Source organism: Carettochelys insculpta, chromosome 4 (genome assembly GCF_033958435.1).
Source record: "Carettochelys insculpta isolate YL-2023 chromosome 4, ASM3395843v1, whole genome shotgun sequence".
NCBI classification, from domain to species: Eukaryota; Metazoa; Chordata; order Testudines; family Carettochelyidae; genus Carettochelys; species Carettochelys insculpta.
The window spans coordinates 108,141,436-108,156,561 of NC_134140.1; the positions used below are offsets into that span (position 1 = coordinate 108,141,436).

General features: G+C 45.6%; 1 protein-coding gene across 10 annotated transcripts in view; it reads left to right on the forward strand.

Annotated features, from left to right (window-relative positions):
• Positions 1-15,126, forward strand: part of ELOVL6 (ELOVL fatty acid elongase 6) — a 115,024-nt gene that overhangs the window by 60,894 nt on the left and 39,004 nt on the right. For 6 of the 10 annotated variants that reach the window (XM_074993436.1, XM_074993444.1, XM_074993446.1 and 3 more), the window contains one exon: positions 12,067-12,198. In XM_074993436.1, coding sequence (XP_074849537.1) covers positions 12,067-12,198 — 132 coding nt within the window. Of the gene's footprint in view, positions 1-2,143; positions 2,244-12,066; positions 12,199-15,126 lie in introns of all 10 variants that reach the window. The other 4 variants (XM_074993440.1, XM_074993445.1, XM_074993438.1 and 1 more) reach the window with 1 other exon arrangement.

Here is a 15,126-nt window from a genome sequence, read left to right on the forward strand (position 1 = left end):
GGCAAGCCAGACAGTAGTTTGGGCTACTTAGGAGAATTTGGAAGCAAACCAATTTGCTTGAACAGCAGTAATCATCCCCCTGCTTCGCTTACATGAGTCAGGCTGTTAATAAGATAAGCACAAACATAAAATACAAAACCACATTCTTCATTTTAAAAGGAGATTCATGATGTTTAGGTTGTTCTTCAGTAACTACCAGCTTTTCCTGTGTTTCTGAAAGACAAAAGAATACTTTTCTACCCCCTTTGGGGTGGCAGGTTACATATTGGAATACTCCATTTACAGATATGCTTAGTTCTTTCTAAACTCTGCAAGTTACTCACTCTGAATTTTCTCCAGACCCTTTAGAGTTAAGGACTTACTCACTTACTCTTTACCTCAAATCACATGCTTATTTTCCAGAGTGACATTTTATTGGATATTACCATTTTAAGTATTACTAAAGGGATTCAGATCTTTTGTACCTATATTGAAAGGTGTCCATATCGGAAGGCGTCCCCTCCTTATGGATGCACCAGCAGGACAAACAGACAGACAGAAAGACAGACAACATTGAACAAAACTCCATGGCATGACACAAACACGTGTTAGCAAAACAATTAATGTGAACAAAACTCCATGACACATACACCACAACATAAATGTTTACATAACTACACTTTGTACCACAAAGAGTTAAGAACTTGAACTAAAGCTTTCAGAGTTGGGCAGTTTCTTCAAGGTCTTATAACCTGGGCTTTTGTCCAAGGAGCTGTATCTCACAGCCAGATACAAAACTACTCCAATATTCCTTTGTCTCTTTTAGTTTACAAGCAGTTCTCTGCTTACAGAGCTGCAACCGTGATTCCTCTGATTGTCCCCAGTTCTTTTCCAACATTTCCTCGTCCCGCTTAGGGTCACCCCATCCTTCCCGGGTGAATCCCTTCTCTATGTTGGGGAAATCCATGTTGTTTATCATGACTGGTTTCATTTTTGTCACTGTGGTACAGCCTGTGTCACAACCCTGCTCGACTACGCCAATTCTGTTAGCCGGCGGCCAGGTAATGTGCGGTGAGGTACTCCCCTGGGTCCTAAGCAACCCAGTTTTTTACTGTTAGAGCAGGCAGCTCCTAGCACACTCACCCACGGCCAGGCTGTAGTAACCAAACGGTTAAAGTTCTTTTGTTGTGCCGGCTGTGTTGCAGTGACAAAAGGGTTAACAAAATAGTTAGGCTTGGATCTTAACTAGTTACAAGTTTATTAAGCTACAGTTATAAGCATTCGGTTACAAAAGGCTATTGTTTACTTCTTATATGCTAGCAAAGTACAGGTGTTAACAAGTTACGTTACAATCCAATACAAAGATATCTGTTACCATCTAACACAATGATATCTTGATACTAGTTACAGAGCTCTAATTCTTTAGCTGTGCACAAAAAAAAAAGTCAGAGACCTAGCATGGGTGTATCTTACCCTCTCTGCGTCTCCTCGATACCAGCGTAGCCAAGCCGGATCGGTCACTCAATTCCGACGGAAAGACGAATACGAGGTTGGGTGTCCCCAGTAGTGGACCTCGGGAGGCAATCACCTGACCCGACCAGCAGGTAGTTGGTTGAATGCACTCAGAGTTAGAGTTCTGCTGGACCCATCTTTTATACCCCTTTTGGGTTATGTATTCTCTTTCTTATCTATGGTGCCAGATCATACTGGTTTGTCTTTGTGACTCCAGTTTGTTACAAGGGCATTTCTACTTAGTTTGCACTTGTAAGACAAGAGATAAACAATTTAGGAGTACAGGACATTCTTTTGTGCGGGTGGGGCACGTCCCCTTCTGAGTGATTGTGTGTGTGCATCATATTGATCAATGCCAGCTGGGGTGATTTCTTGAGGGTTCACCCCCCGCTCTCATGTTGACAGTCTGGCCTGTTAGCCTTCTAGCTGTACTTTCTGCTTCTCAGGGTCACGATAAGCCAGCATATCTGGGCCTCAATGAGGGCATCAAAGACTGTGCTGTCAGCAGCCATTTCCGTGCCCTGTGTGCTCCTCAGTGGAGGGGGGGCAACGAGCAAGCTGGCTTGTAAGGGGGAGACTCTGTCTGGCTACACATGCCGTACCTTTTTCTTTACCTTTGTCTTGTTTACTTTCTTTTGTTTTCCTACCTTAGGCCAGGTGACTCAGTCTCTCCCTGACACTTCATGATGCCTGAAATGGCTTTCCTGGAGGCAACACTTCCTGTCTGTGACTGACAAGAAGCACTGTTTCTGGTGGGATGGATTTTCTCCATCTTTCTTTGTTTCCTTCAGTGTCTATCTCTCCTTTCTCAGTTTTTAATCCTTTCCTTTTTCTGTTTTCTATCCCCTCTTCCTTCACTTAAATTTTTCCTCTCTCTGTTATTAACACTTAATTTCTCCTTCACGTGTTTTCTCAACATCACATCCTTCTCTTTTCTGCAAACTTCTTTGTCTCTTTCCATAGTCATCCTCTCCTTTCTTCCTCTGTTTGCCTTCCACTTGTCACCTGCTGTTGTCTTGTCTATCCTCTCCTATGACGTTTTCCCTTCTAATTTTCTTTTTGCCATGCTAAGATTGTCTTTCCTCTACTGTTGATTTCCAGAAGATCTCCCCCACATTTTCAGCTTGCAAGTCTACACATTATCTTCCTCCCTCTAGCAACCGCCATACTCAGTACAGGTGGTGCTTAGAAAACTGGAAATACAGGAACGTGGAAGACAACTGTGAGAAGCAGGAACTCCTGTAAAATGTGGGGGACTTTGCAGCCTTGTCATTCTGTCTACTGTGTTATTCCCTAGATAACAGAAATGAAGGAAAACATATAACTGTGCTAACACTGACAGCCTTAGATGTAAGACTACAGACTTACTTTTGGGGGGCTGAGCTTAAAGTGTTAATGTTGCTTGATTGTTCTGTTGTTTATGGAGTGTCTTCAGGGATGACACCATTATAGTACAATGGCATTAGTTTCCTAGAACTGCTCTAAAACTCTTGTCTATAGAAATACTTCTATGCTACCATTATCTGGCTGGCCAGAACAATTGCAGTAAAAAATGGAAGTTGTTTGAGTGCCATTGCTTCACCTGTTCATTAGGGATTGGACTGAGACAAGGAACATTTCATACAGACCATTCTTCACACATTACAAAATAACTTCTGGTGCTTGCTTGTCTTGGCCAGATTCAAACCAATAAAATTAGAGTGAAAAGCTCTGTAGCTCAGTAGCCAGTCATCTGTACTGCTCTCAGTCCTTTAAAAATATTGTCTCCCTTAACATGGTCCATAACGGGGGAAAAATCTACTGATAGAAAAAGCGAATGGTTATCTCCAAAAAAAGAGAAGGGATACTTTCAATATCAGATTAATTTATACAAAGTGCCTGACACAACCTCAAGGCTGTAATATTGTGCCCCTCTTAATTTAAATCTTTGTTCTGTACAGAACGTATCACCAGTAGAGTCAAACTCCCTAGCATTTGTCAGTGCCAGTGGGAAGTCTTGTATAGACATGTTCCATTTAAAGAAAAAATATAGAACTCATTAAAACCTGGCAGAATGACCTAAAATGTCACAATACCAATTAGTGTAGTATAATTACTGTACTGACCTACTTGGTTAGACTTAACACAAAGCAATAATTTCATTAATAAGCACCCATGTGGAATGCCATTTGGGTAAATAAATGTTATCTTACCTACAAAGGGAGATATTTATGTTTCTTTCCTGATTGTGAAGGTTAAGAACAAGCATTGAAACAGCATATCTTCTTTCCAATGAAAGGAAGATAGTCCCAGGCATCCAAAAGTATTCATTTACTTTCCTAAAGATGCAGAGAAGCACCTAGTGGGATTTTTCAAAAGCACCTAGGCACCTATCTATAATATCTTTAGATACCTGAATAAAAAATTAACCCATACTCACTTTGGTATTCCGCAGAGATCCTTTTAATTTCCTTCCACTGTGGTGACTCAGCATTAGATACAGAATCAACAGAGAATAACAAATAGGCTTCTCTGTGCACATTGTTTTATGTCACATTCTTTAGCACTTCCAATATATTTTAATTATTTATTTTAGTAGCCCATTGTCTAAGCCTCTGGCTGCATTTTACTTCATATATCATCCTTTACAAGACCTTTAACAACATATTGCCAACAGCTGGAAGAATCAGAAGACAATTCTTCTGATCTTTATTCTATAATACATCATAAAAAAAGTCAAAACTTCAACTCTTCTCACACCTTTCCACAGTCATCCATCAAATCAAACACTTACTTTATTCAGTTGACCCTTGTTTTAAAAAGTCTGAGCAAGTGAAGAGGCCTTACACCTTGCTCTTAAATTCAACAAACTTGAACACTGACAAAGGAGAATAGGGTCAATTCCAAAGTCATGGACGCTCCAGAGAAAACGACTTGCTGCAAGACCACTTGGAACTCAAACGCTGTTATTAAAAGCAACTTAGCTGATCTTGGCTCTCAGGAAGATACATCCATTGGGGGAGAGACATATTAAAGCAGCCAGGCTGCTGAGTATGCATGGTTGTATAGATTAACACTAATGCCTAAAATTAAGTGCTTGGAGACTCAGATTTTCAAAACTGTCTAGCAGAATGAGATGCCCAGCTGAGGTGTCTGATTCCTCCATGGCAGGTTGAAAATTCCTCTCAGAAGCAATTAAAAAGCCAGTAGGGTATACACAGAATAGGTATAATGTGCTCAATGCAACTTTCATTGCTAATTAAACCAGTTTTGCACCAGGTAGAGCTTATCTTTTGTGTGGTCCCAGGTAAATGAATTACTCTAGTCCAGTGCAGAGATGACGAACATGTGGATAGCCATGTGATAAAGACCGTAGCCAAGAAAAACTGCCTAGAAGAGCATAGATGTAAAACAGTGTGATTACAGTTCAGAACAATTTAGGGCCCAAACAATCACTGCAATGAGAACTTCATTGACAATCCTCAGGGGTCTGTTTTCGGAATGGTTCTGTTCAATATCTTCATCAATGCTTTAGATATTGACGTAGAGAGTACGCGTAGTAAATTTGCAGTTGATGCTAGGCTGGGAGGGGTTGCACCTGATTTGGAGAATAAGGTCATAATTCAAAAAGATCTGGCAAACTGGAGAACTGGTCTGAGGTAAATAGGATGAAGTTTAATAAGGACAAATGCAAAGTACTCCACTTAGGAAGGTATAATCAGTTTCACACATACAGGCTACGTCTACATGTGCCCCAAACTTCGAAATGGCCATGCAAATGGCCATTTCAAAGTTTACTAATGAAGCGCAGAAATGCATATTCAGCGCTTCATTAGCATGCGGGCGGCAGCGGCGCTTCGAAATTGACGCTTCTTGCCGCCGCGCGGCGCGTCCCGACGGGGCTCCTTTTCGAAAGGACGCCGCCTACTTCGAAGTCCCCTTATTCCCATCAGCTCATGGGAATAAGGGGACTTCGAAGTAGGCGGGGTCCTTTCGAAAAGGAGCCCCGTCGGGACGCGCCGCGCGGCGGCAAGAAGCGTCAATTTCGAAGCGCCGCTGCCGCCCGCATGCTAATGAAGCGCTGAATATGCATTTCAGCGCTTCATTAGTAAACTTCGAAATGGCCATGCACATGTAGACACGGCCACAGAGTGGGAAGCAAGTGTCTACCTAGGAGTACTGCAGAAAGTAATCTAAAGGTCATAGTGGATCACAAGCTAAATATGAGTCAACAGTGTGATGCTGTTGCAAAAAAGAACAAAAAACAAAGATGATTCTGGGATTTGTTAACAGGAGTGTTGTGAGCAAGACATGAGAAGTCATTCTTCCACTCTGCTGTCCACTGATTAGGCCTCAGTTGGAGTATTGTGTCCAGTTCTGGGCACCACATTTCAAGAGGGATAGGAGAAGCTCCAGAGAATAGCAACAAGAATGATGAAAGGTTTAGAGAACACGAGCTCAGAGGGAAGCCTGAAAAAACTTGGCTTGTTTAGTTTAGAAAAGAGAAGGCTGAAAGGGGAAATGATAGCAACTTACAAATACCTAAAAGAGGTATACAAGGAAGAGGGGGGAAAATTGTTCTTGGCACCTGAGGATAGGACAAGGAGCAATAGGCTTAGACTGCAGCAAGGGGGAGGTTTAGGTTGGACATTAGGAAAAGCTTCTTAACTGTCAGGGTGGTTAAATGCTGGAATAAATTGCCTAGGGAGGTTGTGAATCTCTATCACTGGAAATATCTAAGAGCAGGTTAGATAGACATCTATCAGGGATGATCTAGACGGTACTTGGTCCTTCCATGTGAGCAGGGGACTGGACTCAATGCCTGCTTGAGGTCCCCTCCAGTGCTTGTGTTCTGTGGTTCTATGAAAGGGTGAGTATGCTCTGTGCAAAGGGAGCACACAACACCTCACCCAACTGATCTGGAAGTTTTTCCATGCCGATCAGTGCCACTGTAGTCTAGCCTGTAATGAAATTCAGCCAACTCATCTTTATCAGCACCTCATCGCAGTGGGCCAATCATCTGAAAAAGCACAAGGTGGTACCATCCAGGTCTGATTGAGAAAATGCATAGTGCTGGTGATAAACCTGCTTTGTAATAATTAACCCACTAGTTCACAATTTCAGCATGTTCTCCAAGGCTATATCTACACAAGAGTTATTTTAAAATAACAGCAGTTATTTCAAAATAACTTTGAAAGAATCCAAATGATGCACACACTATTTTGAAATAAAATTGAAATAGCGAGACAAGTGTCTCTGGATCCTGGTGCACCTCAGACTTTCAGGAATAATGCTTATTTTGAAATAAGTGCCATTGAGACACGGGCAAAAGGCTATTACACAAAATACAGCCTCCAGCCTCTCCCCAGCATGGCTGACTGGCCACTCTGGCCTGGACCTGTGAGACTCTGTGGTCTTCCTCTGGCCTGGAGCCCTTAAAGGGGATGGTGTGCTCACAGGCTGCCAGTGAGCCAAAGCAGCCTGCAATCTGCACAAGCCATGTGCTGCCAGCTCTGCCAACCTTAGCTGACATGTGCCAGTTGGAGGGTGGTGAGCAGCCTCCCTCAGCTCCCTGGTGGAGGTTCCAGCCTCCTGGGAGCCTGACCCAGGTAGGAAGAGATGGGACTCCTTCCTGATTGGGTGCAGAGTTCTGGGACCTCAGCAAAGTCTGGGAGGAGGGGACCAACCTCCTGAATCTCCCCACCCAGTGCAGGAATGCAGCCATCTGCAGCCACATGGCCAACAGCCTAGTGGAGAAGGGCCACACCCACCTCCAGGAACACACATGGCTGAAGGTGAAGGAGCTCCAATAGGCCTGTGTCAGGGCCAGAGAGCACTGGTCCTGCTCCATTGTAGTGCCCACCAGCTACCCTTATTATGTGAGGTTCCACCGCATCCTGCAGGGTGGGGCCGCAACACCTCTGCCTCAGGGATTCAACTCCAGCCTGGAGCAGCCTTTCGTCGCCTGCCCCAGGGAGAGCGACACTGAAGAGGAGGCTGTCGAGGAGGACCAGGAGGCAGTGGAGGCCAGTCAGGTCACTGCAGGGAGCTGAGGCCAGGCACAGGAGCCATCCCTGCCACTCTCAGATGCGGGTGAGGGACCAGCCAGTGAGTGCCATCACCATCCCTCATGCAGGGGTTGGAGGGTCTGGTCAGGCTTGGGGACTTGGGGCTGGCACATCTGGCCCTCTCTGGCCACAGAGCATGCAGCAACCAGTGCATGTGAGACCATGTGTCGTGTCACTCCCAGGCACGAGGCCCTGGGAGGCTGCCACAAGGTACCACAGAGCTATGGGGTACAGGGTAGTTGGGGCAGCCTGCCATGCCCCCAGCCCTGGGGTGGGGCACCCTCCCTCCACAAGCCTCTATGAAACAAAGGCAGGGGATGGCATAACATGTGCACTCCCTCTAGTCCCGCACATGGGCATGTCCGCTGTCCCATGGAAGCCCCCTGCTCCCAGGGACAACAGGAGCCCCTGAACAGAGTGCACAGGGCCTGGTTTTATGCCCAGCAGCTGTAATAGAGCCAGGAAGTGGTAGTCTTGGCTCACAGGTGAGAGCTGAGCATCACACACTGTGCTCCCTGGGATGACTGACCCTCCATCTTTATTCTCCACAACCAGATCTATAGCCAGAGGGGGGTGACTTGTAACCCTAGACCTGGACCCCCGTCTCCAGGGCCACCCCTGGCACTACCACCGCCAGATGATGGACTACCAATGCCAGCATCTGATGGAGCTGGTGGCATGAACTGCCTCATGGTCCACTGGGTGGAGGAAGACCTTCAGCAACACTGGGGGCACTCCCAAAGTGCAACTGGCCCAGGGGCAGGCCCTGGTGGAAGCCGCCCATGCCCTGGTGCGGGACATGCTGGCCCCTACCAGTCGGACCCGTACCTCTTCACCCATCATCACTCCATCCCCCGTCCCTCTCTCCCTGCTGCTTCACCCTTGCAGCCTCCCCCCTCACCACTACCAGGAACACCAAGGGCCCCACACCCATGGTTATCTAACCCATGGGGACAATGGCCTGCCTGCCCGAGCCCTCATCCTCTGACCCCGACTCCCAATTGCTGCTGCCTCCCTCCACCACTCCCCCATCACCCCCCAGTTGCCTCCACACACCCCTGGATCACATGACCACCCTCTCTTGAGAATAAACCAGCCCATTTTTGGTCAACAAAACTGTCTTTTTATTGAGTCTTTGGGAAGTGTGGGGGGCTGTGTGGGTGACAGAGATGGATGTCACTGATGCTGGCCCAGGGGACAGGATCAGTGCTCCCCCAGGGTGAAGCTTTCCCTCAGGGCCTCATGGATGCATGCAGCCACCTGAAGGGCCTGCTGGATGTCAGCCATGTGTGGCTGCTCATAGGCCTGGCCAGCCACTTAGCCTCCAACCCCCACATGAGCAGGAAGGCCTCCCCCTTCCTCTCACATGCATTGTGCAACACACAGCATGCTGCCACAATGAGCAGGGTCTTGTTCTTCCTGTGGTCAAAGCAGGTGAGGAGGGATCAGAAATGCCTCTTGAGACAGCTGAAGGTGCTCTCGACTGTCATGTGGGCCCTAGCCAGCTGGACATTGAATGCCTCCTGGGAGGGCTGGAGGTTGCCGATGTGCAGTGTCATGAGCCAGGGCATGAGGGGATAGGCTGCATACCCCATCAGGCACACAGACGTCCACATCCTGATGGTGCAGTTGGGGAAGAGGGTCAAGGTGTGCAGCCTTTGGGACAGGCTGGAGTGCTGGAAGACGTGGCTGTTGTATGCTTTTCCCAACCATCCAACAAAGTTGTCTGTGAACTGTCGCCAGTACTTGGTCACAGCCTGCAGGATCACTGAGGAGTATCCCTGGCTGTTGATGCAGCAGGAAGCCCAGTGTTCTGGGGCATGGATTGAGATGTGTGTACCAGCGATATCCCCCTGCAGCTGTGGAAGCCCGGGTCACCAAACCTCTCAATGACAATGTCCACATCTGCCAAGGAGATGACTCTGCACAGCAGGATCCAAATGATGGATCTGACCACCTGTAGAGGGGAGGGACAAAATGGAACTCACTGGGGTGTCAGGATGCCTGCCAGTCCCCAGCCAGTCCCTCCCTTTACTCACCCAGGACCCCTATACTCACTCCTGCCCCTGCCCCTGTCTGGGTTCTGTGGCAGAAGGACAGAGGAGCCCCTCCCAAGGGGCTGGCAACACCCTGACCTCCCTGGTTGCATAGGGACACCCGCCCCATCCTACCACCTCCCAATCTGGTCCAGTGACCCAGAACCCCCATACCTCCATGAGCAGGAGCCCTATGGTCAATCTCTCCATGCCGAACTAGTTCCCAACATATCAGTATCTGTCTGGTGTGGCAAGTTTCCACTGGGCAATGACAACCCTCTTCTGCAGGGGATAGCATCCTTCAAGTTTGTGTCACGTCACTGCAGGACAGGGGCAAGCCACTCACAGAGCTTGAGGAAAGTGGCCCTCACGCGGAGGTATGGAGCCATTTCTGGTCTCCTCAGCACTCCAAGATGACATGGTCCCATCAGTCTGCACTGGTGTCCAGTCACCTGATGCTACAGGGCATGGTGGCGGGTCCGCAGCTGGGGCCTCCGGCTGCCAGCTCCACTCGCCCAGATATTGCAGGAGTGTCCACCGGACAGTTCTGGTTGCGTTCCAGGGGTTGGGGGTCGGCCAGCACTAATTGCTGCATGACCTGCGGCACTATCAAGAGGGGCTCAAGAGCACCCAGGGGCAGCTCTGGCTCCATAGCAGGGAGTGCTGTGGTGTCTTGTGTCAGGGCAACCAGGGCACATGGTAAAAATGCTTTGCCATCCCTCAGTGAGGCAGGCAAACAAGCAGGGAAAGCTGAGGAGCATCCGTCCAAGGGAGTCCCTTTAAGCACAAGTCTCAGATAGCCTCCAGCAGCAGACACAGGTAGCAACTGCTGACTTCCTGCCCTGCCTGGACTGCTTCCAAGGCCTGCGGACACCCTCTTTCAAAATAGCGAATCACTAGTTTGATGTGCTGTTGGCGTTTAGATGCTTTATTTTGAAATATGTTATTTCAGATTAACTGTTTTGAAATATCTGATTTTGAATTAGGACTGTTGTGTAGACATAACCCAAGAAAGGACAGTCCTATGCTTTCCTGGAATCTTTGAGATCCTAAGTCTTGAGTACAAGTTTTCTTATCCCCAGGGACACTGAAGTTAAAGGTTACTCCAGTGCCAGGCCACATGACATTTTGAGCAAGGGGAGGATGACTTGAGGTGCAGCAAATCTGACTGTACATCAGCACGACTCTTCATGCAGTTCTATTAATGTTTTTTTCATTCCAGTTCATGATTTGTTACGTTACCATAACTGTGTCAAGAGAGAAACCCATTTTTAGGACACACGAAAGTCCTGTGTTGTCCAAGCCTTTATGCAATGGATTTGTTTTCATGTCTTTGGACTCATGTTGCTGTTTAGCTTTCATCATAATATGATATTTATATGTCTGGGTTAGCACTCATTAAGGCTTAACTGAAATTGGCTGATTTTTGTACTACTACTGCAAGATCAATCTGCTGCAGCTGCGCTTATATAGTCCATTGAGATTTATGATTACTCATTTTCCCTTTGTTAGCAATTACACACTTTACCCAAAAGACTGCTCCTAAATATATAGCTGCATTGTTAAGACATTAGTAATGTTGTGCGTCATTATTAATTTGGCATGTAGACATTTGTTACAAGCCATCAGAATATCTTGTATGTGCAGAAATGAGTCCCAAATTGCATCCTTGTGATCTACTACATTTGAGCCCCAGTGAATTTAAAGAACAAGGTTCAAATGCTGGCTGATGGATGTATGTATCCTGATGTATCATTACAGACATTTGCAAGTGACCCTCACAAATCTGACACCAGCTTTGCAGTTCAGTTCACTAACAAAGTAGTATTTGACCATTCCAGAGCACTCATTAGACTTCTGCACAACGAATAATCCTACAATGCACCCAAATTGCTACTCATGAACTTTAGACATCAAAACAATATGGGCAATGAATAATAGAACTGTTGGCTCCTAGACAGATGTTCCCACCTTTTAGGAGCCTCTTCAAATTTTGTTTTGCAGCATTTAAGATAGTCAAAATTCTTATTTGCAGAAGCAATAAAAGACAAGTGCATGTTAAGTAAGAAACATGCAGGCAGTAGTATATCAATTGTACATACTGAATGACCCATTAAACCTGATCAGTTCATTCAGTTACAAACTAAACATTGATTTTAGAACTACATGCATGGGCAAAGGACCAATTCCTGAGTAGGGGGATAAAATATCTGCAGCGCAAGCCACAGCTTGCAGTATTTACTTGGGAAAGTTCCAACTGAGTCAATCCTTAGGAGGAACTTCAGGATCTCGATTTATATTCATGTCTATTTGGCTAGTCCATTATTCAGATTAGTAGCAGAAATTTGTTCAAATGGGGATTGTTTTATTTTTAGCAAGGAAAGTGACAAGTTCTTGGCAATCATGTAAAGATGAGATAACTGTGTGAAACTGATGAATAATAACTATTTTATGGGGATTTTTTTTCTTCAATTTTTTTTTTTTTTTTACAGGAAGAAATCTTTTCTGTTTTCAGCTCTATATGCTGCCTTTATATTTGGTGGTCGGCACCTAATGAACAAACGAGCAAAATTTGAACTGAGGAAACCGCTAGTGCTCTGGTCTCTGAGCCTTGCAGTCTTCAGGTAGGCCATTTTTAAACATCAAGGAATTGTTTTCATTAGTTTATTCACAGGGTTAAAGGAGATACAGCCACTACAAGAGTATCAACTGTGACAAAAAGTTGTACCTGAATCTTTCTTTAGTTGTATAATTTAATGTCTTTGAGTTCTCTCATCTCCCCTGCCATCCCAAAATAGTCCTGTTTTGCCTGTCACATCACAAGCATTTCAAGAGGAGAAAACTTATAGCCAGTCTCTTAAAGAGTGACATGGGAAACAATTAAATGGTAACATTATTTATAGCCGAATTTTCCTAGTGATCTAAGCTACAAAATGAAATAAATTAATTACATTGTAAGACTTGTCCCCATTTACAGTTTAGTATTACATTTACATGGTTGTGTTAGTAGAAACCTTAAGCCATGCTTTTGATCTGTTACCCTTGGTGTAAATCTGGAATAACTTTGTTGACATCAAGGAAGTTACACGTGTGTGGAGAGCAGAATCTGGCCATTGGGTTATTCAAAGAAGTAAAATAATTGGTGAATACAGTGGCAAGGAAAGCCTGGGGCTGCAGGAGGGAGAAATAATCTTACTCTGTGTTTATAACCTCCTCTGAGCTTGGTCTTGCCCTATTTTAGTGAGTGGCAAAACTCTCTTTGAGAGGGAAGACAGTGCCTGTGTTACCTGCGTGCCAGCAGTAAGTCTGACTGATCGAAATGGCAGCTTTGACCCTTCCAAGTGCAATTCAACAACCGCAGTCAGCTAATGTGCCGACAAACTAGGGATTGTGAATTCTGAGTATCCTAGCTTTTGGTGTTTATATGGAAGATATGTTACAATTCACTGTGCAGCATGAAAACGATTTGTAAACCAGTATTGGAAACCACTGACATCTGCATATATTTTTGACATCACTATAACAACTCAATGGATTATTCATGATAGCAGTTCATAAACCCGCAATTTGAAAGTGAACAAAGATGTCGGTTGACCGCTGTAGCTGGTTTGCAAATTAGGACACAGACTGTTAGTTTGAGGGTTTGTATTCACTGCGATTAAGTGGCATGTGTGTGTTGTTTTTTAAATGTTGGCAAGTTTTAACTAACAGCCTAAAATCTAGTTTAGAGAGGGCAAGGTGTATTTTAGATTGACTCAATCATCTAACCTGTGTTAGCCTATTCCTTGTATGCCTTTGAGCTTTATAGCTTTTTAGTTTGAGCATACTAGCTGTGATGGTCTTAACAGCCTTTCCCAAACCCTTAGCCAAGGTGAGCTGCCACTGCATTTTGTCTTTTGTTTGCAACTCATCATTACCTGTGAAGGAGAGGTTACAGGGTCTTGGGGAGTGGAGAGCCATCCTATGCTCACCACACAGTCGCAGCTCCTGTCGTATGTAGCTAAGCCAGCTCCCCACTCCAGGTCTGGCCCACTCTCTACTCAGGTTTGCCTAGCCATTCCTCCATCATTAAAGGTGGAGGGGTCTGTTCACAGGGTCACAGGGGTGATCAGACCAAACCTGAGCGGTATTGTGAGTCCCTGCACTAAGTCACAATGTTCATAGTGGGGAGCCAATTTCAGATCCATCGGACAGGAGCCACTGCTCTGGAGAGCGCAGAACAGGCTCTGTCCCCTTCTTCCCTGCTCCCTACAACACTTGGAGCCTCTTCTTGTGCTGGGCTGGGGAAAATATGGATCAACTGGTTAATCCAGACCTAGACATGCCAATCAATCTAGAATCGTTTTTTGGCTCACTGGTGGGTCAGGACTCACTGTTTGGGAAACACCATTCTTAAAATAATTTTCGTCTTTTTGCCTATAGAAAACAAGCCTTTGAGTGTCCTGACTAAATTCTACTTTACAGTCTTACATTGTAGCTACATGTAATCCATGAAAACGTCAATGAGCACTGCATTCTCCACTTCCTTTTCTACCTGGGCACACGTTGGCATTTGCTATACTTCACCCTAGAAGTGGCTGCATATCACTGATGGGTGAATTGGTTCCTAGAAGATGTTCAGTTTGGAGATGAATTTGTAAAGTGATTAAGGATCCATTTGAATGCAATATGCACGTAATTACAATTCAATTTCTAATAGCATAGCTGTTAGTGTTTAGATCCCTTCTATAAAATAGTGTTAGTTTAATTCCTAAACTGAGAAAGCGTAGAGTGATTTCATAACTGTCTTAGAAAAAGGTCACAAAGATTTTTTTTTTAAAAATTGCATTCAATGCAGACTGGCCACAGGCTGACCTGCAGTGAAGTAGATATATAATAATGATTACCTGATGCAGTCTTTAAAACTTTTTATATTGACAGTTTTTCAAAAGTAAACAATATACTCCTCTCAGGAGACTGAGCATCAGAAATGTACTTTATGTTTAATAAATGATCTCAACATGGGCCTAAAACATCGAGAAAGCGAAAGTACTGCAGAATATGCTATTCCGCTTGGTCAGTGGAGTATCTCGTACAAGCATATTAAGCTCTGTGATTTGCACCAGCTACCTGCAGATTCCTGGTGAAGTTTTAAGGGAGGGGTGGGGACCCTTTTTCAGGTGGGAGCCACTGACCCATAGACACATAAGTTGGGGGCCACACAGGTGAGAAGCAAAAAACCCAAAAAACAGAACCCTCCCTGATGTGGTCTCCAACTGTATTGGGCCAGGGCTATGGGGTCTGGGTGTGAGGTGGGGTGCACTGGGTTGGGGTGGGCAATCTAGGCAGGAGTGGACTGCAGTGGGGAGGCTGGGCGGAAGGGGCCAGAGGAGAAGGGTGTATCTAGGTGGCAGGTGGTGCAGGCTGGGAGTGTGGGCTTAGGTGAGAGGAAGGCTGCAGGAAGTTTTGGTGTGCAGGGCTTGGAAGGGAGGGGTCAGTGTAGGGGTGGGGGTCTGGGAGGGAGATGGCCGGAGCAGGTTGTTGGTGGAGAGTCTGGGTAGGAGGGAGGGCGC